The 25,000-nt window shown below is 42.9% G+C and overlaps 2 protein-coding genes across 8 annotated transcripts in view; one reads left to right on the top strand and one right to left on the bottom strand.

Annotated features, from left to right (window-relative positions):
- Positions 1-23,235, bottom strand: part of hook3 (hook microtubule-tethering protein 3) — a 47,338-nt gene extending 24,103 nt beyond the window's left edge. For all 7 annotated transcript variants that reach the window (XR_012406617.1, XR_012406618.1, XR_012406619.1 and 4 more), the window contains exons 1-8: positions 22,976-23,235; positions 12,843-12,928; positions 12,288-12,360; positions 12,133-12,183; positions 11,905-12,037; positions 520-587; positions 308-370; positions 95-178 (exon numbers count right to left, since the gene is read on the bottom strand). Coding sequence is in view for 4 of the 7 variants with exons in the window: in XM_073951796.1 (XP_073807897.1) it covers positions 95-178; positions 308-370; positions 520-587; positions 11,905-12,037; positions 12,133-12,183; positions 12,288-12,360; positions 12,843-12,928; positions 22,976-23,032 (615 nt within the window). In the remaining 3 variants the exon portion in view is untranslated. The remainder of the gene's footprint in view (positions 1-94; positions 179-307; positions 371-519; positions 588-11,904; positions 12,038-12,132; positions 12,184-12,287; positions 12,361-12,842; positions 12,929-22,975) is intronic.
- Positions 23,236-23,473: 238 nt separating this feature from the next.
- Positions 23,474-25,000, top strand: part of rnf170 (ring finger protein 170) — a 5,085-nt gene continuing 3,558 nt past the window's right edge. Inside the window, 4 exon segments of the mRNA NM_214750.1 lie at positions 23,474-23,598; positions 24,413-24,571; positions 24,662-24,737; positions 24,845-24,950. Coding sequence (NP_999915.1) covers positions 24,429-24,571; positions 24,662-24,737; positions 24,845-24,950 — 325 coding nt within the window. The 5' untranslated portion in view covers positions 23,474-23,598; positions 24,413-24,428.

The following is a 25,000-nucleotide window of genomic DNA, read 5'->3' as shown; positions in this document are numbered from 1 at the left end:
CAATGAAGACTTTTATCAAGAAACAAAGACGTTTCAGACTAATCGTGTGGTGTAGAGTACAGCCATATACCTGTGTGTGTGTGCGTGTGTGTACCTGCATGTCCAGCTCATGGCACCTCTGAGCGATCTCCTCCTTTCCGGCCAGTGCATCATTCAGCTCCTCCACTGTCTTCTTCAGCTGCGCGCACACACACACACACACACACACACACACACACACACACACACACACACACACACACACACACAAGGTTTATTATCAGCCACATCATTAGCTTATTAGCTGTGCTCTGAGCTCTGATCATACCTGCCGGTCCAGATCAGCATACGAGTCACTTCCTGAAGGCACAGGCGACTCTTTGCTCATCAACTGTGAACACACACACACACACACACACACACACACACATGAATAAACACCAGTCTGACACATAAAGAGATGTACGCACAAAGATGCACACAATAACACTGCCGCTTGCGTAGACACGCACACAGACACACAGACGCACACACACTGACCTCCTGAATGGCTGTCATCACCACGTGCTGCACAGACTCCTCCATCATCATGATGGTCTGGATATACTCTGCAAATAAGATCATCATCATCATCATCAACATCGTCATCATCATCATCACCATCATCATCATCATCATCACCATCATCTTCATCACCATCATCATCTTTATCATCATCACCATCATCATCTTTATCTTCATCATCATCATCACCATCGTCATCATCATCATCATCTTTATCTTCATCATCATCTTCATCATCATCATCATCATCACCACCATCATCATCACCACCATCATCATCACCATCACCATCGTCATCATCATCATCGTCATCATCATCATCATCATCACCATCATCATCATCAATATCATCATCATCATCCTCATCATCACCATCATCATCTTCATCATCATCATCACCTTCATCATCATTATCATCATCATCATTATCACCATCATCATCTTCATCATCATCACCTTCATCATCATCATCATCATCATCATCACCATCATCATCAACATCATCATTACCATCATCATCATTATCATCATCATCATTATCACCATCATCATCTTCATCATCATCACCTTCATCATCATTATCATCATCATCATCACCATCATCATCTTCATCATCATCACCTTCATCATCATTATCATCATCACCATCATCATCTTCATCATTATCACCATCATCATCATCTTCATCATCATCAGTGGACCAGCAGCCATTAAACTGAATGGAGATACTGTGAAAGGTCATTACTAGGGGTGTAACAGATCAGATGGATCCATACAGATTACAACTGATGAATCAGAACGCATGTGACCCGGGGATTATTAACTTTGAACTTGTAGGTTACTGCAGAGAGAACGCCCCTGCATCACTCAAATCACATGTATGACCGCATTTTGGCTTCGCTGTAAAATATAATGATGACGGAAGAAGTTCTGCCTAAATGCTGTCTTAGGCAATTAATTAAAGGTGTTCAATTTAAACCCGCGCAACATCAATGATAAATGATGCTGATCTGCATATGTTTACCATTAATTCTTAGAAACGGTGCATCTAAATCTGCGCTTGATCGAGATTGTTGGAGCAATTACATTGTGTAACCAATAGGTGGCGACAAGCATCCATCAACATTAGGTCCCTGAATATGTTTCAGAAATGATCCAGCAATAATGAATCATGAGGTTTAATGTGTGGGTTGGTGAATGATTAACTGAAAATAAAGATATGTTGTATGTTGTAAATATATTTGCTGTACTATTTTTCTATAAATGGAAAGGAAATGACATTTGTCTCCTCCCTTTTTGGCTGATCCGAAAAATGGTCCAATCCGTGACTGAAAAACCGCAGTGTGATCCCAACCATGATGAGATATGTGATCCGTTACACCACTATAGCCATTACTATTAATACCTGCTGAATAGCTGCTTTCTGTGTCGACAGACAAACTGATGAACTTCCCTGATGTAGAGCTGGATTATCAGCATCATCACTAGGCCCACACAGAGTCTGCGCACGCAGAATTCTGCAGATTTCGGCCCATCGTTAATTCTGTTTATTTACTCGTGTAAATGACCGTAAATCTAAATTTAATTAATTAATTTCAGTAATATTATTGACTAATGTGAAAATGATTTATGTACAAGGCAGTGTGTACAGTCATGTTTTCTGTCTTTTAGTAGAGATATTATATGAGAGACTGGCTTTGTTTACCAAATCAAGTGAATCTAATTGGATTTGCATTTTAAAGATTAAATAAAAGTAAAAAAGATATTTTTTTTATGTCACATATTCAGGTTTTAGTTATGATACTAAAATAATTCCACTGAAATCTGCAGATTTTTACCAAATTTTTTGGCAGAAATAGCAAAAAACATCCGCAGATTGCGTCTGGCCCTAGTCATTACTAATGTATACAGCATAATGATAACAGCACACACACATGCATATACACACACATAGTCGCACACACTTTCTCACACACACACTCGCTAGGGATGGGTATTGTTAAGGTTTGAGCAGTATTACTACTGTTACGAATAGCACTCATCGGTTCGGTGCTTTAGCGGTTCCCTTATCGGTACTTTTAGTAGTGTTTTAAATGAAAAAGCAAAAACAACTGAAACAGAATTATCAGCACTTTATTTTATTATTATGACTTTAATGTAGAATAAAACAAAACTAAAAACTGTAACACAATCAATGAAAATGTAAAAGAATGTAGAGCGCTAATGAAGGAAAATGACCATTCCTCTGGAGGAACATCAGCATGTCTGCCTCTCCGGCAGCTCTCTCTTGGTTTGTTATGATCTCTGCAGTTGACAATACCCTCTCTGAGTTGCATAATGCAGTTGAATGATCAGATGGGCTAGGGGTGCTCAGAGTAACCTGTTAACCATTACCGAAAGGATGCATTTTCACCCTATGCAAAAGTTAAGCGACTGAAAACTGTTCATTTTTATTTAGCACGATTTCAGCTTTGCTGCATGAATCTGCAACACACATGTGATAAGTCGCGGTGCGGTAACACATGCAGCTAGAGACGCAGCCCATTCTCCCAAAGAGGATGTGAAAGAAGGACACTGCTGCTCACAGTCTGACAGCTGAACACTGATGCTGAAGCCTCTCTCCTGGATCTGGTCATCAACATCTTCCTCTCTTTGCAAAAGCAAAACTCTCTGAACTCTTCTCTGCTTTAGAAACAAGTCAGAGCGTCAGGGTTTGCTCTCCATCAGAGCGCCCACAGCACCGCTCACAAACACAACAGATAGTTGTGATGATTTAGTGTACAACCAACAACCCAACCCTTCTCCATCTGCAGAACTGCAGTTATTAATAGATCTAATACAACATCCACTTTTAAAATAGCCGACATAATCCACCATCAAACACATGCAGTGATCTTCATGATTTCTGCATAATGATTCCTCTACAGCAAACTGAGGCATTCATTTTAAAGCTTATAAATCATGTACGCAAATCAATGCAACTCTATACTATATGTAAAAACACAGTGATTATGTGCTATAGCAGCCCATAGACTGCCTTAAATAATAATCAACGTATGTCTGATCACGCGCAGGGCAGCCGCACATGAGCCGCGAGTGAGAGAGGAAATGAAAGCACAGAAGCGCAGACACTCAACACATAATCTTCAACATGATGACTTCAGTTTAATATGATGACAGAGGGTTATGATATGATCATAACAGCAGAGCATTCATTAAATGCATATTTCCACCGCATCAGTAGATGTGAGGCAGCCTGATGCTTTTATTTGACAGAAGAAAAAAACAAACATGATTAGAAAAACTGTCTTTTATAACTCTACAGCACACAGCCGGTTCTTGAACAGCATCAGTCAGTTAGGGCTGTAACGATACACCAAACCCACGATTCGATTCGTATCACGATTTTTGACCCACGATTCGATTCATATCACGATTTTTTTTTCGTGTGGGGTGGGGAAAAAAATATTTTTAAAACTATTTTTTATTAAATAGAATTATATCATTTTTGTTTTCTTTGTAACAAAATACTTTTGAAAAACCAAACAGAACTAAACTGCATTGTGTAGATGGTTCAAGCATGTTAAAAATTATTTTTCCATCAAGTTCTCTTACATAGAAAAAGTAAATTAAATGGCTACTAGGGATGCTCATTTCGGTTAATTTTGCTAACAGACAACCGCCGCTCATTAATCGGTTATTATAATAACGGTTAACTGGTCAGATTACTATTAATTTTATATTAAACAAATTGACGTGTCTATTTTGTGTCTGACACATTAAATATTGCATTTGAAAATAGGCTACTGATTTATTTTTAAATGCTAGCATATTAATAGCAGAACAGAACAACAGAGCATTTTCACGCACCTGCAGTGTTTAGCACAGAAGAGCAGAATAATCTAAATAAAATGAATAAAATAAATAGGACTGCCCTAAATTATTTTCACTTAAATAATTAATTTATATTACAAAACGAAAATACTGACTGATTCTTTTTAATAACCGGCATAGGCTGTTTTTTTCAATCATGTTTTTTCTTCCGTCAAATAAAAATCGCATTCCTCAAATTGCCCGCTCCACGGAAAATATGCATTTATTTAATGCCCCGCTGTTATTATTATAATCACAAAACCTTTACATTTTAATAGAAATCATTATTTTAAAGAATAAATCCTGATGGTTTCCTCTCTCTCCCTCGCGGTTCAAGTGCGCGCGCTGCATGATGAAAAGACAACAACAACGCGCGCATATGTAGACTTTTTGTAAACAGTTTTGTTGTTTAAATATGCTATTGCATTAATATGCATACATGCTTTATAAGCCGAAAACAAGGCGCATCTCACTACCTTTATGTTGACAAGGAAAAAAGAAGAGAAGAAGCGCGGTCCTCTTATGAAACGACTGAATCAGCTGGGTATCGATTGTGCATAAGTGTTGCTGTCTGTGTTGTTACAATTGTAATATTTAATGCTATTGTTATATTCACGATTTGTACATTCATACAGCTCTGGATAACTTAAAACAGCGATTAGACCTTCAGAGCGGCATGCATCCTGAAGTAAAGCGAAACGGCTATAAATTTCCAGCAAGATAGAGTGATGAGTGATTATAAGTCATATGCATTTATCTCTAAATAAAGTATAACTATAGAAACTGTGTTCATCTTAACTGAAAGCTTTGTCCTGTTTCCTGGCCTCACGCATCGCGCTGTCAGTCAGCACGTAACGTTAACTCTCAAAGGTTCAAACAGAAAGCGCACAGCACGGTTACAGAAACGTTTCCTCTGCAGAGGAGTCGGGGCATCTGGTGAACGCCCATCTCTCTCTGCGCAGCCACATTAACAACAATGCTTTGACAGCACTGGCAATGTTTCTGCCGTTGTCTGTTGTCAAGAGGGGTTAAGTTGGTTTTGTTTTTGATATTCCTGACACATTCAGACAGTCCCTTACTAAGAGCTCCTTGCGAGCTCTCCCGGTTAAACGCTAATTGCGAGGGCTTAAACGGAGCAGTGCTCGTAATGTCGAGCGGAAAAAGAGTGTTTCCTCACGTTCTTCTTCAACTAGCTCAACTTTTGCAGGCACACGTGACGTTATTGGAAAGGTAGTGTGTCGCGATTCTCCCTTATCACACCGCGACACAGGATCGTAGATCTGAGTGTCGCGATTTCGATTTTATATCGTGTATCGTTACAGCCCTACAGTCAGTGTTGTTTTTGTTTTGTCATTTAAGTTAAAGTATCTACGGCAGGCCTGGTTAGTTTGAAATATAACCCATTTGACTCCTTGTACAAGCTTATGAGCGGTGTCGCTGAATGTGTGCGCACAGCTCTGATCTGTGAAGGCGTTTACTTGACGCGCTCGCCGTTGTCCTTGTGTGAGATTCCCCACTGTGCAGACGAATAACAAAAATCACAAATTAGAGAAGGCTGGTCAGTTAAACGATGCTGCAGTGAGTAATGTTCATTCAGCAATAACTCTCCAGTCAACGTCAGAGCTACTCTGATATAATCGATCTTCTGTCTTTTTTAATTTAGCAACGATTAGGGCTGGGCGATAAAATCGATATTTATTGACCGAACACTATTGTCAATATCTATGAAAAAGATTCGGTGTGTAGTTTTGTCTGAAGGCTATAGTTTTATATAAATGTGGCGGCTGAGCTAATAAGCTTAGGGTGTCATTTTGTCATTTCCAATGGAGGCGCACGACTGAACAACGCACTCATGGGAGCGACACGCACATGTTGTGCAAGCGGCGCACATGTAAACTAGGCACACCTAGTTGAAAACATCTAAACTATTTAATCGAGTCTGGCTGCAGATTTGCACTTGCACGTTCAGGCTTGCACCCTCGGACTTGCAAGCTCAGGCAACCTTGCTTCCTCTGCAAGTGACGTCATTTATAATCGCCACCTGAGGCTGCTTGCATGAAAGTCTTTAGTAATTTAATTTTAGGGTGTCCCTGAGGGGGAAAATCCCTGAGGTAAGGGATTTCATTAAAGCCTGGTTTATACTTCGGTGCTGAGTGATCGGCGTGACCCACAGCACATGTCTTGCGCATTGCTGTGCATTTATACTCCTGCGCGCTGTTTGTGTTGATCTGCAATACACTCCAGAAACACTAGCTGGCAGTAAAGCGTTTATGTTCCTCTGTGTCGAGTTTAGTTCTGCTTTTCTGAACGCTTCCTTAAATGTACAAGTGGCTCAAACTCGCTCATTTTGAGGCAGGAACCAGCGGATGTGCACCAACTTTAACCATGAGTTAAACACAAAACAACAGTCTCCACCCGGAGCTCCTTCATGGGACTCCACACCTGTAAACACTCGCTCCATCAGGCTCGCGCAACTCTCGCCCACACAGGTCAACGCTACCAAGCTGACCAACCAAAGAGCTTGTGCTGTGCGCCGTTGCGACGTGTAGTTCCAATTTTTAAACAGTGCGCGGCAGCGACGTCGACGGCCATGGCGAGGGCTATGCGTCCATGCGTAGGCCGCGCCGTAGCATACACGTGCGCTTGACGCAGAAGCTTAAATCCGCCTTAAGAGCATTGCAAAAACTTCTAATGTGTCACCCCTACCTAAATACCTGTTTTCTAAGCGTTTGACTGTAGTTTCTGGAAACATATGGTGACGGGCACCTCAGTTGCTTTAGTTACGCAAACAGATCGTAACAAACTACGAATGCTTGCCTTACAACAGCTCTGCAGTAATGTTTCACATCATCTGTGCCGATTTCCTTCAGTTAAGCGAGTCGAGACGTTCCCTTATTGAGTCCATCTCGACATTATGTGTGGAGGACCTATAAAACTGGGCCGAGATCTTGCAGAGACTGTTGAAACTGCACTGAAACGGCGACTTCATATGGATGCACTCCTGCGCAGACGTGCTAACTCATCAACATGTCTTAGTTTATTTATTAAATGGTTTTATTAAATTATTCATCTGCAGTCCTGTGAGTCTTTCATCTAAAACATTTTTATTTGGGTGAGAATGCTTGAACTTTGAGGGCGTACTCATACTATGCTATCCGATACCGTGCCCAGGCCCGTTTCCCGGATCGTTTGAGAAGTGTGAGTGCGCCGAATCGGGCTCAGGCACGGTTCACTTGGCCGGCCCTGGCCCGTTGCAAAACGCACCAAAGCCTGAAACTGAAAGCGAGACATGACTTTAAGGGGCTGTTTGATATGGATTTATTAATCATTCTTACTGTTCAGTGATCGCAAACTGCCGTAGTTTATTAAAGACGCAAACCTCTCACTGCACGACAGCTGCACCTACAGCAGACCTCCTCATTCCTGCAGCACGAGGGCTTTATGACTGTTTATGAGCGCCAAAAGTGGCGGATCTGTTCGGCGAAATATCTGACTGCGTGTCCCCGCATCCCTAAGGACTGTTTAGCGAAATATGTGACTGCATGTCACTGCATAACAAACCACTGACACGATATAACTAGAGAAATCTCCACTGTGCTGAGCGAGAGCGCTTCTCACTGAACAGCGCAGCAGCGATGACGTAAGCGTGCCCAGGCCCGATTGTAGTGTGAGTGCGGGCCGTCGGGGGAGACGGGAGGGGGGACAAGCGTGCTTTGGCCCGGTTCGAGGCAACTGTACATAGTGTGAGTACGGCCTCAGTCTCATTTGTTCAAGGGAGCTGATTAGGTCCCTTACAGGAAATGGTTGCTAAGGACTAAGGGGAAATACTGAATGACAGCCTTGAGTTGATCTTTCTTTCTTTTTTTTTCTCCTTGCAAACCAACTTTCACAAAGGGTACCCTTAACCTTAAACTGAGGGATGTTTGGGTTAAGGACTTCATGCAATCGAGCCCTGCACTCTCCCGTCACAGCACTTGCATCCACATCTGCAATCTTGTTTACGATCGTCCTGGGACCTGCTGATTAACCAATAGTTTCCCAAGTCATTCAAGAATCATTGCTGCAAGACCATAATGTGTGTTCATTAGTTGTAATACTAAAACTCCCTGAAATGTTTAAAATACAAACTAAAATTCAGATTTGCTTTAGCCTGTTGTTTTTTATTCTTAACTGTTTAGGAATACTTTGTGTGTCTATTTAGACCTGATAGTTCATATCAATAAATAATAAGCTGTGCTGGTATGAATGTTAATAGTAGCCTGCTTTGGTAAATTTCCATTAAAGCTTTAAAATCATATGCTGAACAGGGCTCGAAATTAACCTTTTTACTTGGTAGCACCGGTGCTCCCAACTTTAAATATTTATGAGCACCAAAAAATTTTTAGGAGCACCAGAAAAAATGAATGAGCACCGCTGCAAATAGTTTTTTAAGGTATTTGTTTTATTTTAAACAACATTAATAGGACTGACAAATACCAGAAACAACTATCTAACTAAAGGCTGATTTATACTTCTGCGTCAAACACCGGCGTATGCTACAGCGCTGACGCATAGCCCTTCGCCGTGGCCGTGGCCGTCACTGACGCGCACCTCTCAAAAAATGTAACTACACGTCGCAACGACGCATAGCGTAAGCTCTGTGAGTGGTCGGCTTGGTAGCGCTGACGAGTCTGGGCGGGACCGAGAGCCGCGCGAATGGCGCGAGCGATTGTTTACAAGTGTGGAGTCGCGTGAAGGAGCTCCGGATGTAAAGTTTTGTTTTGTGTTTACCTCATAGTTAAAGTTGTTGCACGTCCGCCGGTTCCTGCCTCTAAATGAGCAAGTTTGAGTCACTTGTACATCCCGGAAGTGTTCAGGAAAAGCTAAAAACCAGAGAAGAAACTCGACACAGAGGAACATTTACACCTCACTGCCCACTAGCGTTTCGGAAGTGTTAATGCAGACCAACAGAGACAGCAGCAGAAGTATAAATGCACAGCTGCTCGCGTTGCATGCGCCGTGGGTCACGCCGGTCACTTGACGCAGAAGTATAAATCAGGCTTAATGCTGCGAAGACATTGATATTTGTGTGCAATAATTCCAAAATAAATGTCTAATAATTAGGCCTTAGAATATGAATGATGATGAAAATGAGAATAATAGTAACAATGAATTCCATTTCTCATTATGATGCTGCCTTGAATGTGCATGAATGTAGGTTATCTGCTATAAAAAGTCTGTTACTTTATGAAAAATAATTGTATAGTTTGCATCAAACAAAAATGAAGCATTGCAGTAAGAAGTATTGATTTTGTGCTGCTGTTTTTATATGCATGTCAATTTAATAAATAATATTTCTGCTACAAAACAAACAAAAGATTATAATAAATCATTCAATTCAATGATGAAAGCTGCAAAGCAGTCATCAGTAAATAAATAAAAAAATAATATACACCTCAAACAAGAATAGACAAGAGAAAGTAAGTAAAGTCTCACTTCTATCACTCTTGAAAAGATTTGGTTTCAGTTTGTGTCAATTTAAAGGTTCAGTCTGAACTGATCTTCATTTTTCTGTGTTAGTGGAAAAGCTGGCGAGTCAGCCGACCCAATTTATGAGCAGGCAGAGCAGGATTCTTGCGCTGACCACCGGCGCAATACCGCTCTTTGTTATTAGCCGCAGTTTCAGTGTAAACTTAGTAAAGGCGAGCTTCTTTGGCGATGATATGTACAGTATTAGATTTGATTTTTAGCGGACATTTGCGCTGAACACGCAGTGAATGCGACGCATGGAGATTCGGGCACCTTCTCCAAGAAGCGCGTACTCGATTGATCTCAGCTGGCGGATCATTATTCACCACGTGACGTGTCATGATCGCTCCATCTGCGCCTCAACTTTAGGTGGGGTTTGCAAACCTGTGTGCTTTAAGTTTTCACTCTTCAGCCGTTTGCATTTCCTGTGGTCATAAAAGCTCCTTCCCTATCATCTGACAGCGGAATACCTTGAGTGAATGACAGCTAATATGAACCAATATAGCGGCAGGGAAGAGCGATTCAGCACGTTTTTACAAAAAACCAAAACAGGTCTCACTACAACCATTATCTGCAGTCGCACTAATGCGCCCAAATATATTATGAGGTCGCATAGATTAATTTTAGGGCGCATATGCGACCAAAACGGTCGCAATTTCGAGCCCTGCTGAATACACAAACTGCTTTTGTTTGTGTGTGTGTGTGTGTGTGTGGGGGGGGGGGGGGGGGGGGGGGGGGGGTTGGGGGGGGTCCTGTCATGGTATACAACTTAAGTGCTTAGAATTATTTGCCAACGTCGTCACTGGCAACCCAAACAAACTGGAAACTTACTTTCGGTTTGTTTGTATTGATTGCAAATGATGTCCCTTGCATAGAAAGCGTGGGTGCCTGAGCACGCAAGCCCGAGAGTGCAAGCCTGAAGGTGCAAGTGCAACTCTGCAGCCAGACACTTCTTGAACTTTCCCGAATGCCGCAAGTGCACCACAATCCATGCAAGTAGAACTCGGCAATCTGCTTCACACTCTGTATGCAGCATACACATTACAGCAGTAATAGTAGACTAATTACCAAACACAGCGCAGCCAAACACTGCAGCGCTCTTTACTGTTCTCCATAAGCTGCAGCAATGGCTGCTCCGTTTGGCATCCTCTGAGAAACGCTTGATAGCCGCCTACTTACCCAAGGGGAGCGCGAGTGCAAAGTCTCTTGTAAACGGTCGAGGAATCGACACACACACACACATGTCCCTTCAGGTGAGAATAATAGCACATGATAATGAGTGCCGTATAGCAGCAGTGAGGAGATTGTAAATGAAAAGGATGTAAGGATGTCGCCACAGCGGCTTTTGGGTTTCTTTTCTTGTGCATCCAGCCAGCAGCTCCCAATCAGACAGAGTACTGTAGTCATCCAGCTTCACTCTCTGTACCGCTGCAGTGTGTGTCTGAATAATGATGAGTGCTTTACTAAAGCTCAGGTCTGATGATCATCAGTAGTGTTGTTGTTGTTGTTGTTGTTGTTATTGTTGTTGTTGTTGTTGTTGTTGAGGAGTTTGCTGTGGTTGTTCAGAGTTTACGCTTGACCATTGCTCACGCTGTAACACTGTATTGATCAACTTTCAGAGACTCTTGAACACTTCTGTTTATTTTATGATGGAGAGAGCAGTATTCTGTTTAAACAGTTTTTATTTTGACTATTAAAACTATTTGCCTTACACACACAGATACAGACACACACACAGACACAGACACACACGCACACACACACACACACACACACACACACACACACACACACACACACACACACACACACACACACACACACACAGACACAGACACAGACATACAGACACACAGACACACAGACACACACACACACACACACACACACACACACACACACACACACACACACACAGACACACACAGACACACACACAGACACACACACAGACACACACACACGCACACAATCACTCACCCTGCTTCTGTTCACAGTTAACAGCACAGCCCAGGATGAGCTGCAGCATTCGGCCCAGCTCTGCTGCATCTGAGTGCTCAGCGATGAGGGAGACGTCTGGAAGGGTGAAGTCATTGATCTGCTGCCCCAACACCTGCGCGCACACACACACACACACACACACACACAGGTCAGTCTTACTAATAAAGCACAAGTCATTTCAGCCTCACACACAGACCCGCGTCTCACCTCATGGTTGTAGTCCAGAATGCCTTTCAGTATCTTCTTCAAGTTGCTCATCTGGGGAAAACCGACGTCAAGTCAGTAAATGCTGATGTGGAGAGTCTGAACGTGTGTGTGTGTGTGTGAACAGAAGAGAAGTGTGAACCAGAGCTGATGATCACCTTTAACCTCCAGTTATCGCCAACCTCAGGTTTAATACGACTGATCCAGGCGTCAGTGAAGTACATCACATCACTGAGAGAGAGAGAGAGAGAGAGAGAGAGAACACATGAACAGAGGAAGAGGTGCAGTGAACACTTCTGCATCAGTCACCGCATCAATGTGTCTAATACACCTGCTGCTGCTGCTGTGTGTGTGTGTGTGTGTGTGTATGTATGTATGTATGTATGTGTGTGTGTGTGTGTGTGTGTATGTATATGTGTGTGTGTGTGTGTGTGTGTGTGTGTGTGTGTGTGTGTGTGTGTGTGTGTGTGTGTGTGTGTGAGATTAATGATCATCAAACAGCAGTCAGAGCACATTCTCCTCATAAAGACAGACGAGTCGGCGCTGTTGCTGCACATCTGAACACTGTACACCAGCGGACCCCATCACAGCTGACACAACAACCACAGCATGACCTCAGACTCTACTCACACTCTGATAAAGCACTACTGTGTGTGCGAGAGTGTGTTTATCTGTGGTGTGTGTGTGTGTGTGTGTGTGTGTGTGTGTCATACATCTTCTGCAGCACTTGTGCCATGGCCTCTCCACTGGTCAACTCGTCCACTGTTGAACATGGCGCTTCCACACTGAACGTCTGGATCTGAAAACACACACACACACACACACACACACACACACACACACACACACACACACACACACACACACACACACACACACACACACACACACACACACACACACACAGTCAGCACACATCTCTTTGAAACCGTGTTTGTTTTTAGTGTTTTTGATGCATAAACTGAAGCTTCATTTCAGACGTAACACACCTGCAGGTAGAAAACACATGCGTGGCTCAAGACCGTCTTGCTACACACACACACACACACACACACGCACACACAAACACACAAACACACAAACACACTAATGTCACAGAGCTCGTTAAGCATGATTTAAAAACATTTAAAATTACGAGGACACAATACAGGTCCTCATAAAGCACTTCAACATGTGTAATAGTTAGGGTTCGGTCACACCCATATCATTTTACACATGTCTGTCGTTATGAGCCATCAAAACCAGTACACACACACACTTCTGCACTGTATGGATTATTTGTCATGTGTATGTGTATTTGTGGTGTTGTAATGTGCGTGTGTGAGTGTGTGTGTGTGTTGTTGTGTTCAGGAGTGTTGAACACAATGCAGATCAGCGTCTCTGACTCGCAGTGCAGCAGATTCAGGAAGTTCCAGCCCAGAGCCTCAGGAAACACATAGAAGCTGGAAAATCAGCTGCGGCGCACGCACGCACGCACGCACGCACACACACACACACACACACACACACACACACACACACACACACACACACACACACACACACACACACACACACAGCTGGTTTTGATCATGGTGTGACGCTGCTTTCAGGTTCATCTGAAGTGTAAACTGAAGATGTGCATCAGCTGATCCTGGTGTGTGTGCGTGTATGCCTTTGTGTCTATGAGGCATGGAAGTGTGTGTCTGTTTGTTTGTGTTTGTGTGTGTGTGTGTGTGTGTGTGTGTGTGTGTGTGTGTGTGACACATGTCTGTGAACTTGAAAGCACATGTGGAATGTCACTTGTGTTTGGCTGCGAGTGTGTGAATGAATCTGTGTGACACGTGGCTGTGTATGAGATGCATGGCTGTGTGTGTGTGTGTGTGTCGCATGTCTGTGATCTGATGCATCTGACAGCAGATGTGGAATGTGAACAGTCACGTGTCTTCTTCAGGTGTGTAGATGTGTGTGTGTGAGAGAGAGAGAGACTGCAGGAAGATTGTCGGGAAGATTGCGCTCACTTCTAGAACTCTCTGACATGAGACGTCTACCCCAGCCAATCAGAACACTCAGACGCATTGACATCCGCATGGTTTATGAAGATAAAGGTCTTTGAATATTTGTCCAGACACATTTAGCTGCTAGATGTTAGTCAGATCACGTTTCTCTGTTCCTTCTGAATGCCGACTGTGGAAATAATTATAGATGAGATGCTGATGATGAGCCCCTCTGTGTTTACCTTCCAGCTCTGCTTCAGTTGTGTGACGCGTGTGCACGTGAAGCAGCCGGTGAGCGCCAGCACACACACACACACACACACACACACACATATCTCCACATGTAGAAGTGTTCCTCCACATGTTTTCATACAAGCTGTTCACAATACTGATCCATCCACACAGTTAGTGATGTAGTCAAGTGTGTGAACATTAGCTGTGGTTGGCTTCTGCCTGTGGATGTCTCCGGGACTGCAGCTGCATGAATCATGCATGCATCACCAAAAGCCTGACCTCTTCTGTGTTTACAAACACAAGCGCAGCCGTTTACAGCTCATTTCTGCTTAATGATGACAGAATTTACCGCTGTTTATGAATGTGTGAACGTCCTCGTGTGGCCGATTCATTTGATTTTATTTTTATATGCAGGTAATAGTTAACTTCAGCAAAACTTGCACCTAATGTTTTGTTTTATTCGCTTCAAGAGTTCCCATGATTGTTGTAGGTGGGGCTGTAAATAGTGTGACACCGGGTGAATATTAAGGCTGTGTCCGAAACCGCCTACTACTCAGTAGGTACTGCATTTGAATGTAAACGTGCTACTCGGCTGTTAGAAAAGTGCGTTCTATACAGTATGAATGTGAAAAGTATGAATGGAATTTGGAGGTACTACATCTGCCATTTTGTCATGGTCACGTGACCTACCTGTGTCAGTTGCGTCAATCACTTCCATTCATGAATTCTCTTGCAGGGCATTATGGGATAGCGCAGCATGCATGGGATGTGCACTCCAGAATCTCGCCGGAAGTAGTAAGTCATCCGGGTACTTCTCACATACTGATTTTCTAATACTATGAATTCAGACATACTACTCGGCTCGCATACTGATTTTAGCGTACTATATAGTATGGAAGTATTCAGCTTCGGACGCAGCCTAAAGCTTCCCTCTGTGTGCCCGCATTCAGTCGCGTGGTGTACGCAGATGGTGAAGCAGAGGTCATTCTCGCTCTCGTCTAATCTTGCAATTATGATCTCTTTGCAGTCACAATCATAAAATTTTGATGTTATAATGCTGCTTAGGGTTTCTGTTATAATGTGTATCGTTGTGATGAGTATATTTTACTCTAATATGGTGTGTTTATTGTGATTTATTTAGAGTTTCATTTGCACGTGTATTTTCATGTAGGATTGAGAGAGAAGTTTCCGGTGTTAAAGTGTACACTCACTGTGCCTCACTATTCTGTCAAGGTATGTTGTTTTGGTTATTGGCTTGTTATTTTGAGAATCCAAATATGTAAATCAGTTTAAATTAGAGTAATGGTGTCATTTAATTGTGTTGTGGCAGATTTTCACCTAGTAATTTAATTATTGCAAACAAAAAGGAGTTTTATTTTATCAGTAATTCAGTAATTAGAAATGAATGCCATTTACAGTTAGATAAAAGATAGATGTGACTGCATGAGGTTGCCACAAGTTCATATGTTAATGTTGGGGGAGTTATGTTATTTAAAGATATATATTTTTTATTTACATTATGTAGTTGTGATTTTATTTCATTTGCATTTAAATGTTTAAAATAAGAAGATTTGTCTTTTTCTGTGTGCCTGCTCAGTCGCGTGGTGCATGCAGATGGTGAAGCAGAGGATTGAGAGAGAAGTTTCCGGTGTTAAAGTATCCTCACTGTGCTTCACTATTCTATAAAGGAATGAAATCAGCGTTTCTCCTCCTCATCTGTGTGTGTGTGTGTGTGTGTGACTGTGTTTGAGAGGGAAGTCCATTTGAGGTCTGCTACACTCGCCTGTGTGATCAGCACTGTTTTGAATGTACTGGTAAAGTTGTTCCAGAAATGATCCGGATATTAACCGGTTTCACTGTGTGAAAGGGGCTAATGACACACTGTGTTCCTACAGAGAGTCCTGCTGCGTCCACTTACACCCTTATATAGGGCACTGAGAGGACAGCAGTGTGTGTGGTGCCGTCCCAAACCCTACTGTACACTGACATACACTCAGCAAGGCAAGTGTCCAGATTAATGTGCTCAATTATCATTCATTCAGCTTAGTCCCTTTAATCATCAGGTCACCACAGCAGAATGAACCACCAACTATTCCAGCATATGTTTTACACAGCGGATGCCCTTCCAGTACTGGGAAACACCCATACACACACACACTCATACATTACAGCCAGTGTAGTTGATCAGTTCCCCTATAGCGCATGTGTTTGGACTGGAAACTGGAGCACCCGGAGGAAACCCACACCAACACAGGGAGAACATGCAAACTCCACACAGACCCAGCCGGGACTCGAACCAGCAACCTTCTTGCTGTGTGGCCACAGTGCTAACCGCTGAGCCACCGTGCCGCCTTAATAACACTTTAATATTAATAAGAATGTTCCTTTTGAACTGATTATTAAACACAATTGTTCAAAACAGAACTGGAGATGAACTATGGAGCCCACTGCAGGAGCTGCCAGACTCAAACTCCTGTTCAATACTCATTAATGCAGACATTTCCCGGTGTACCATTACATCACGTCTGTTTACAAAACGCTCATTTCTTTCATTTCCAAATAAATTCACATAATACAACTGTGTGTGTGTGTGTGTGTGTGTGTGTGTGTGTGTGTGTGTGTGTGTGTGTGTGTAAGTGTGTGTAAGTGTGTGTGTGTGTGTGGAGAATGCCTATTTGAGTCAGGCTGCTCATTAATCAATATGTCCTCCTGTTTAATATAAGTGATCAGTGTGAGGAGGAAGATCCTGTCTGCAGCACTGAGCCTCATTCTGAGAGTCTGCAGGCGTCACTCATCCTCATCATCACTCATATCTGCATGTGTCAATCACACACAATCCTATTAGTGCACACACACACACACACACACACAAACACACACAAGCTGATCATTAGTGATACTAATGAGTCTGCCCCTCACTATATTTACATTGTGAATAACTGAAACTGCTCTGTCCAGGAGAATAACACACACCTGTGCTGTGGAGAGAGCACTGATTGACCACACACACACACACACACACACACACACACACACACACACACACACATATACATATACATACATACATACACACACACACGTACAAGCACACACAGACATACACCAAGATGGATAGGCTTACATACAGACATACACACATGAATACAAACACAGATCTACACACAAACACACAGATACACATGCAAAAACAGATATACACAAAGACGCACGGATGTGTACTAACACACACACACACACACACACACACACACACACACACAGATACACACACATAAATAAATAAATACACATACTGATATACACAGATATGTACACACACACACACACACACACAGGTGCAGGCACATGGATACGCATATACGAGCAGTTCCAGCGTTACGGATGTGACGTGTGCAGTCAAAACTGAAGACATCAGCTGACAGAAAGTTTATTGTTAACATCATATTGAAACGTCTGTTTATATCTTCCACAACAGCCAACCAACGAGTTACGGGACGAGGAAAACAGCAATCTGTAAACACTGATACATATTAAATGAGGGAAATCAACATGACCAAAGCAGTCTGTGAGTTTACAGAATACAGCATATAATGTAGGAATTCAGTGAGTTAAACTGCACAGCCAAAATAAATGATGCTCATCACGAGGAGAAGAGCTGCTCACATCAGAACACACACGACTGACTTGACTATATTTGACATTAGTGCAAGTGTGAGGTAAATGCTGCGGTATGGATGTGACCGCTGTGTCATTGGCACATGTGCGACTTGGTAAATCAGATATAATTGTTTGAACACATTGACAGAGACATTATAGTGTATTTCTGAAGTACTGTCAAATATTTGCTCGCACAAAAAAACACAGAAACGGTTTCACGATTTTGCCAAGGTGGACATTTGCTTGGAATTGCTCATGTACATTCACATGGTTTCTGCTACAGTCATTCTTCCATGGTGGGGCGCAACGCCAAAATTGATCCCGCCACGACTACATTACAGATTCTCATTCAAAACATTCAGTCGTGTTTTTTTTAAAGCGGGTAATCACACTTAAACATATTAAAAGGTAAGTGAATTATAACAGCAAGACCTTTTCTGTAACCGTAGTAGTGCTGTGCGTCATTTGTTTAACCAGGGCTCGAAATTGCAACTATTTTGGTCGCGTATGCGCCCGAAATTTTTTGTCTATGCAAATATATATAAAATTAAAATATATTTGGGAGCATGTGTGCGAGTGCATTAAATTGTTGTGTGCGAGCAGTTTTTACAGCAAAATGTTCACCATATGCACGGATTTAGGAGACATTCATGCAGAATGCATCTCTGCACTTGAAACGCGAAACGCAGCGCTCAGGAATGGGTTAAAACTGTTGTCATGTCAACTTGCTGCAATAAACAAAGCCAAGTCCGTAATGCTGGCCCTGCCGCGTGCTTATTATTGGCCCACTGCTCTAGCACTGAAATATCAGCTGTCAATCACTCAGTCAATGCCTTCTGGCTTGGGATGACAGAGAGAGCTACTACCGCGAAAAACTGTACAGCGCTGAAGATGAGAATGAAGATAACACTGACAGATTTAGTTTTAGAAACCATCTAAAGTTACAAATAATGACACATCTTATTAGTGACCATGTGCTGAATGTTAATCCACCATCTACACTTTTCCAGGAGTGGATAAAAGACCTCCATTGGCTTCAAGTCCGCTATGAAAAGTCTGTGGGATGGAGTTTTCAGGTAACTGTGTGCCACATCTCGCACGAGAGCTTCTGTTTAATCCTTCATATAATCGCCAGATGCTGTCCGCCGTGCAAGGGGCAGCTATGTAAAATTCAACACCACGAACACCATCGCAAAAGGCCTTACACTGACTAAACTAATACCCCTACTCATGAAAAGTATTGCTATTAACATGACATATGAATATAATAAGGTACAGTATGTGTCAAAAGCATCAGTGCAATATCTGACAGCACCTGTGAGAACAGCACAGTTATACCGTTAACAGATTCATTCATGTCCAGCAGTGTGTGCAGGGCCGGTGAGCGCTCCGTGCTTTGGTCAGTTCTGTTATGAAAATGTATTTTCTTGTGATAACAGGATTTTGTTGAGACATATTTTCCTCACACTTGCATATATATTTTTTGCTTGTTAGTTTGATTAGTGCAATACATATGTTTGTATAACACTTGTAGTAACGGTGCTTATAATTGGTGGGTGCGACTAAATTTTGGCTGATGCGTCTCAATTTTTAAAGTCAGGAGCACCAGTGCTACCAAGCAAAAAGTTTAACTTCGAGCCCTGTATACCCTTTAAAGTTACGTGCTGACAGACTGGCTGACTGACAGGTGCGTGAGGCAAGCAAACACGACATATAGCTGTTTCACTTTACTGCAGGACGCATTAATATCGCTCTGTAGGTCTATTAAAGACATTCATAAATATTCCTAGCAAGTCTAATAAATGTTGGAGACAAACTCACTACATAAACATACTAAAATCGCACCTCAGCAGCATTTATTTGAGAGCGCACAAGATCTGCGCGCTCTTGAAGCGGCTTATATTTGAGGGCGTACAAGAAGTTTTGTGCATGAGCAGAGGACATCAGCCCGCAAGCACAGAGATCTGCATGCTGTAAGCTATTACATAAATGCGATCTCGACTTGTAATACTGCGCTCACAACATTTGTCACTGAAATAACGCCTCAGGTAGTAGATCTGTGTAAAAAAAGCCTGCCGACACAGCTGGAAAACATCCTAGAGGAAGCACTGCATACACACACATACACACACACACACACGATCATATGCTTTAATGGACATTAATCAGTCAATGCAGTGATCAATAACGTCCGTGACAGAGACTCTAAGACCCAACACTGATCTGAGTTCAGGTCACAGACACTTTGAGCTGAGCTGCTCCAGAGACTGATGATGAGAGTCCTCCAACAGACGGTACATGAACAGACACCAGAACACACAGTAAACTACAGTCGGACCGCAGTGAACCACAAGAGCTCACATTCAGCTGCTAGTCAGCCACACACTGGGCTGACATGAGGTCTCATACTCGCACATGCAGACTTTCTCCATAATAATATCCTGTCAGAAAAGAGCTGTTTGCCTATTCTGAAAGGTGAAATCACATTATCAGCTGATGACTGTCACAGTACAGCAGTGTGCACACTAGGCATGGCATGATAACCGTGTTCAAGGTATAGCGCGGGTTGGAAAAGTCAAGGTTTTAAAACCGCCAATATTGTCAATAACATTCCTACTGTACATGTCAGATTTTTTAAAAACTTTTTGGTTCTTATTTTTTAGGACAGCAGTATCTCCAGCAGAAAAGATGCCATTTTAAACAACAGAAATCAGCGTATTAGACACCACTGAAGACAGCAGAAGTCAATGAGTCCGTTTCATTATTTATTCTGACATGTTCACTGCTCCACAATCTTATAAAAGTTTCTCAAAATAAAATATATTGTGTTCAAAGAGGGGGAAAGCTTGAGTTTTTTACTAAGACATATTAAAAGAGCATAATTCAGAGCAGTAAGTAATCACAATACCGTGAAACCATGATGTCTTTCTCCAAGGGTATCATACCGTCAGAATCTTACACCGACCCATTTAACAGTGCTTAAGTCATCCTCACATGCAATTCCAGACTCAATATTCAAAGTATACTGTGGTAAACAATGCAGAGAGTGCTGTAACGGTAATTAATCTACAGTACATCAGCCTTTTAAATGGAGAAAGCCTGAATCAGTCAAACATCACCTCAATCTTCCATGGAGACAGCAGTGTTAATCAGTTGTGCTGATACAGTAACAGATATGCGTTGTGTTTGATATTAATCTGATATTCACCTTTGCATGTTCTGCTTTACTGTTTTATTGAACTCTTGAATGTGTGAATATAAACCGTAAACCTCAGGGCTGATGTGAAGCTGGTGTTATATTGGCATGCTCTGACTTTCTTCTTAATATAGACCATTTTAATGTGGTGATGTCATCAGCCCATAAACATTTCCTGCTTGGTATGAAACTATTTCACAACCGTAACAAGAAGCAGTTCAATCAGAACTCCATGATAAAACAGCTCTCGTAACATTAGTTATCAATATGGGGCTCTTTTCAGATTGTTGGAAGCTTTAGGAAAGAAACATGTAAAACAGGAAATATATTCAGACTATTATTTTTGTTTACATCCCTAAAAAAGGTTTTTTTTTGGCAAAATAATAAGTCGGGTATTCATATCATCAGCCATTGACCATCAAAGCAGGCAGCATGGTGGCTCAAGTGGTCAGCACTGTGGCCTCACAGCTAGAAGGTTTCTGGTTTGAGTCTCGGCTGGGGCAGTTGGTGTTTCTGTGTGGAGTTTGCATGTTCTCCCTGTGTTGGTGTGGGTTTCCTCCGGGTGCTCCGGTTACAGGCCAAACACATGCACTATAGGGGAACTGATCAACTAAACTGGCCGTACAGTGTGAGTGTGTGTGTGAATGAGTGTGTATAGGTGTTTCCCAGTGCTGGGTTGCAGCTAGAAGGGCATCTGCTGTGTAAAACATATGCTGGAATAGTTGGTGGTTCATTCCACTGTGGTGACCTCTGATGAATAAAGCTGTAGGAAAATGATTGACTATTGACGTACAGCAGTGTTCGGTCGGTTAGGCAGTGCTGATGTTGACTTGAAGTGAGATTTCAGAGCCAAAACGCCAAAACTACACAGGGATCTTCTATAGAGACAGCAGTGTTTACTAGTTTTTTTACAGTCACAAATATAATGTGTTGTGTTCAGAACAGTATGTCATGATATTGATGTCATTAGCCTTTACATTGAGCTTTACTGCATTATTAAACCCAAAAGTCTGAATGTGTGAATATAAAAGCAACTTTACCCCAGACTTATTGTTATTTCTGGTGGTGTTTAATGAGCTGGAGTCATCAGAACTGAAAGATTCGACTCTTCTGACTGAACACAGAGTCTGAAACAGCACAGCACTGAGATTTATTTACTCAGGTACTGAGAGATCACCGCATTACTGAGGCCAAACGCAGACACAGAGCATCAGTAGAGCCCTACAGGGTCACCAGAAATTGAGAAATTGTAAAGTTGGATTAATATTCAAAAGTTCTCCTTGATAATGACATTTCAAAGTATTGTTTGCCAATTCCAAATGGTGAAATCTCATCAATGACCATCACAGTACAGCAGTGTCCACTGTCAGCTAAACAGTGCTGATGTGGTTTTGAAGTGTGATTTCAGACTCAATATTGAAAGTATACCGTGCTAAACGATGCAGGGAGTGTCGTAACAGTACATCATCATCATCAATCTACAGTATATCAGCCTTGTAAACTCTGCTTCACTATTTTACTGAACTCGAAAGTCTGAATCTGTGAAAATAAACAAACTTTACCCGAGTTAATCAGACTTATGGTTATGTCTGGTGGTGTTTATGAGCTGGAGTCATCAGAACTGAAAGATTCGACTCTTCTGACTGAACACAGAGTCTGGAACAGAGATTTATTTACTCCGGTACTGAGAGATCACCGCATTACTGAGCATCAGTAGAGCCCTACAGGGTCCCCAGAACACGGTAAACTGGGTAAGCGGGTGTAAAGGAGCAGAACTCACCCAGGTCAGCAGACTTTCGCACAGCTCCAGCCGGTCCAGAGTCTCCAGCGCACTCATACTCGATCCGGATCCGATTCGGACTCACGCTGCGCCGGTTTACGGTGTTTACCGCGCGATGATGGCGAATAAACGCGATTGATGTCCGACTGAGAGGGAAAAGCCGTCGAACCGGAGATTCCAGACGGAGATTTACCGAATAGACGGCGGTGACAGAAACAACTCAGCCAGACAGACGCTCGGGGTCCTTCAGCTGCCACCCTGCAGACGCGGACAGCCCCGCCTGACGGAAAAATCACAACAAAGCAGACACGAACACAGAACGCTCGATTAAATTACAGACACAATCAGCCAAAGACAGGAGTCGCAGCGGGCACATACCTCAAACACTGTGACGGACGAGGAATGCGGAATTACAGTTTTTCTGTTAAGTAAAGAGAAACCAGAGCGGAAGGTGGCGGTAAAGCGCCGAGAGTCCGACAAGCATCAGCAGCAGAAGAAGAAGAAGAGGAGGAGGAGGAATGCGGAAGAGCTCCAGTGCAGGACGCAGACACACAACTGTACACAGACTACAGTGTTGTGTTGTTGTGTAGTGTTGTGTAGCGCTGAACCGAACTGCTCCTCATGTAAGTGTTTGACAATCTGAAGCTGCTGATATCCGTGTGTGTGTGTGTGTGTGTGTGTGTTTGTGTGCGTGCGTGCGTGCGTGCGTGCGTGTGCGTGTGTGTGTGTGTGAGTGTGAGTGAGAGTGTGTGTGTGTCAGAGAGAGTTTGTGTTTGTTTGTGAGGTAGATAGAGAGGGAGAGAGAGTGTGTGTGTGCGTTTGTGTGTGTGTGTGTGTGTGAGTGAGTGAGTGTGTGTGTGTGTCAGAGAGAGTTTGTGTTTGTTTGTGAGGTAGATAGAGAGGGAGAGTGTGTGTGTGTGCGTTGGTGTGTCTGTGTGTGTGTGTGTGTGTGTGTGTGTGTGTGTGTGTGTGTGTGTGTGTGTGTGTGTGTGTGTGTGTGAGTGTGAGTGAGTGTGTATGTGTGTGTCAGAGAGAGTTTGTGTTTGTTTGTGAGGTAGATAGAGAGGGAGAGAGAGTGTGTGTGTGTGTCTGTGTGTGATATCTAGAGATCTCTTTAGGTATCTTAAGAGAAGATTTCTAAAGATGTCGTGTTAAATTGTGAATAAACATGTGTAATAGTATGTTTAGAGCAGTACTCGCACTACTGTGGAAGCGGGATGTTGTTATAGGGTCTGCCTAATTGATATATGAGCGGTCCTCATTTCTCCTAAAGCTTCTCGATCACCCAGTATGAGTTCAGAGAGTAGCTCTGTCCTCAGCCTCCTGTGAGGGCTGGTTTAGGGGTAGGCTGGGGTGAGGGTGATAGAACATACAGTCTGTGCAATGAAAACCTGTGGAATGTCCCCACAATTCACAAAAACAAACGTGTGTGTGCAGGACATGATCAGCAGTGATGGAGGGGAGTGTGTGTGTGGATGGAGCTGCAGCTCCAGCTCCAGATGAGGCGTCTCTGATCGAGGGTGTGAGCAACGCTGTGCTGCTGGTGCTGGTGCTCAGTGTCACACTGCTGGCCGGACTCACCACACTGCTCTGCAGGTGACACACACAGACTCACTCACTCACACTGAGACACATTAACACACACACACTCTCTCTCTTACACACACGTGTGTTTTCCTCCATCAGGAGCGAGCAGCAGCGGATCCACCCAGAGAGTCAGGAGCGTGTGCGTGTTGTGCGAGAGCAGCTGCAGGCCGAGCAGGTGAACAACACACACACACACATACACTGCCGAATCCCCTGTTGAGTGGTTGTATGTTGAGAGTGTGTTAGTCAGGACTGTGCAATAACGCTGTGTCTCTCCATCAGGTGTCCTCAGAGTCCCGGCATCAGTTTTACTCTGACATGTCGTGTCCCGTGTGTCTCCAGCAGGCTGTTCTGCCCGTTGAGACCAACTGCGGACACCTGTTCTGCGGTGAGCCTGATCTCAGACCTGTGCTAATCATCAAAATACACACAATAGAG

Source organism: Danio rerio, chromosome 5 (genome assembly GCF_049306965.1).
Source record: "Danio rerio strain Tuebingen ecotype United States chromosome 5, GRCz12tu, whole genome shotgun sequence".
NCBI lineage: Eukaryota > Metazoa > Chordata > Actinopteri > Cypriniformes > Danionidae > Danio > Danio rerio.
Note: the sequence above shows the minus strand (reverse complement) of the source record. Positions and strands in the feature narration are given on the sequence as shown.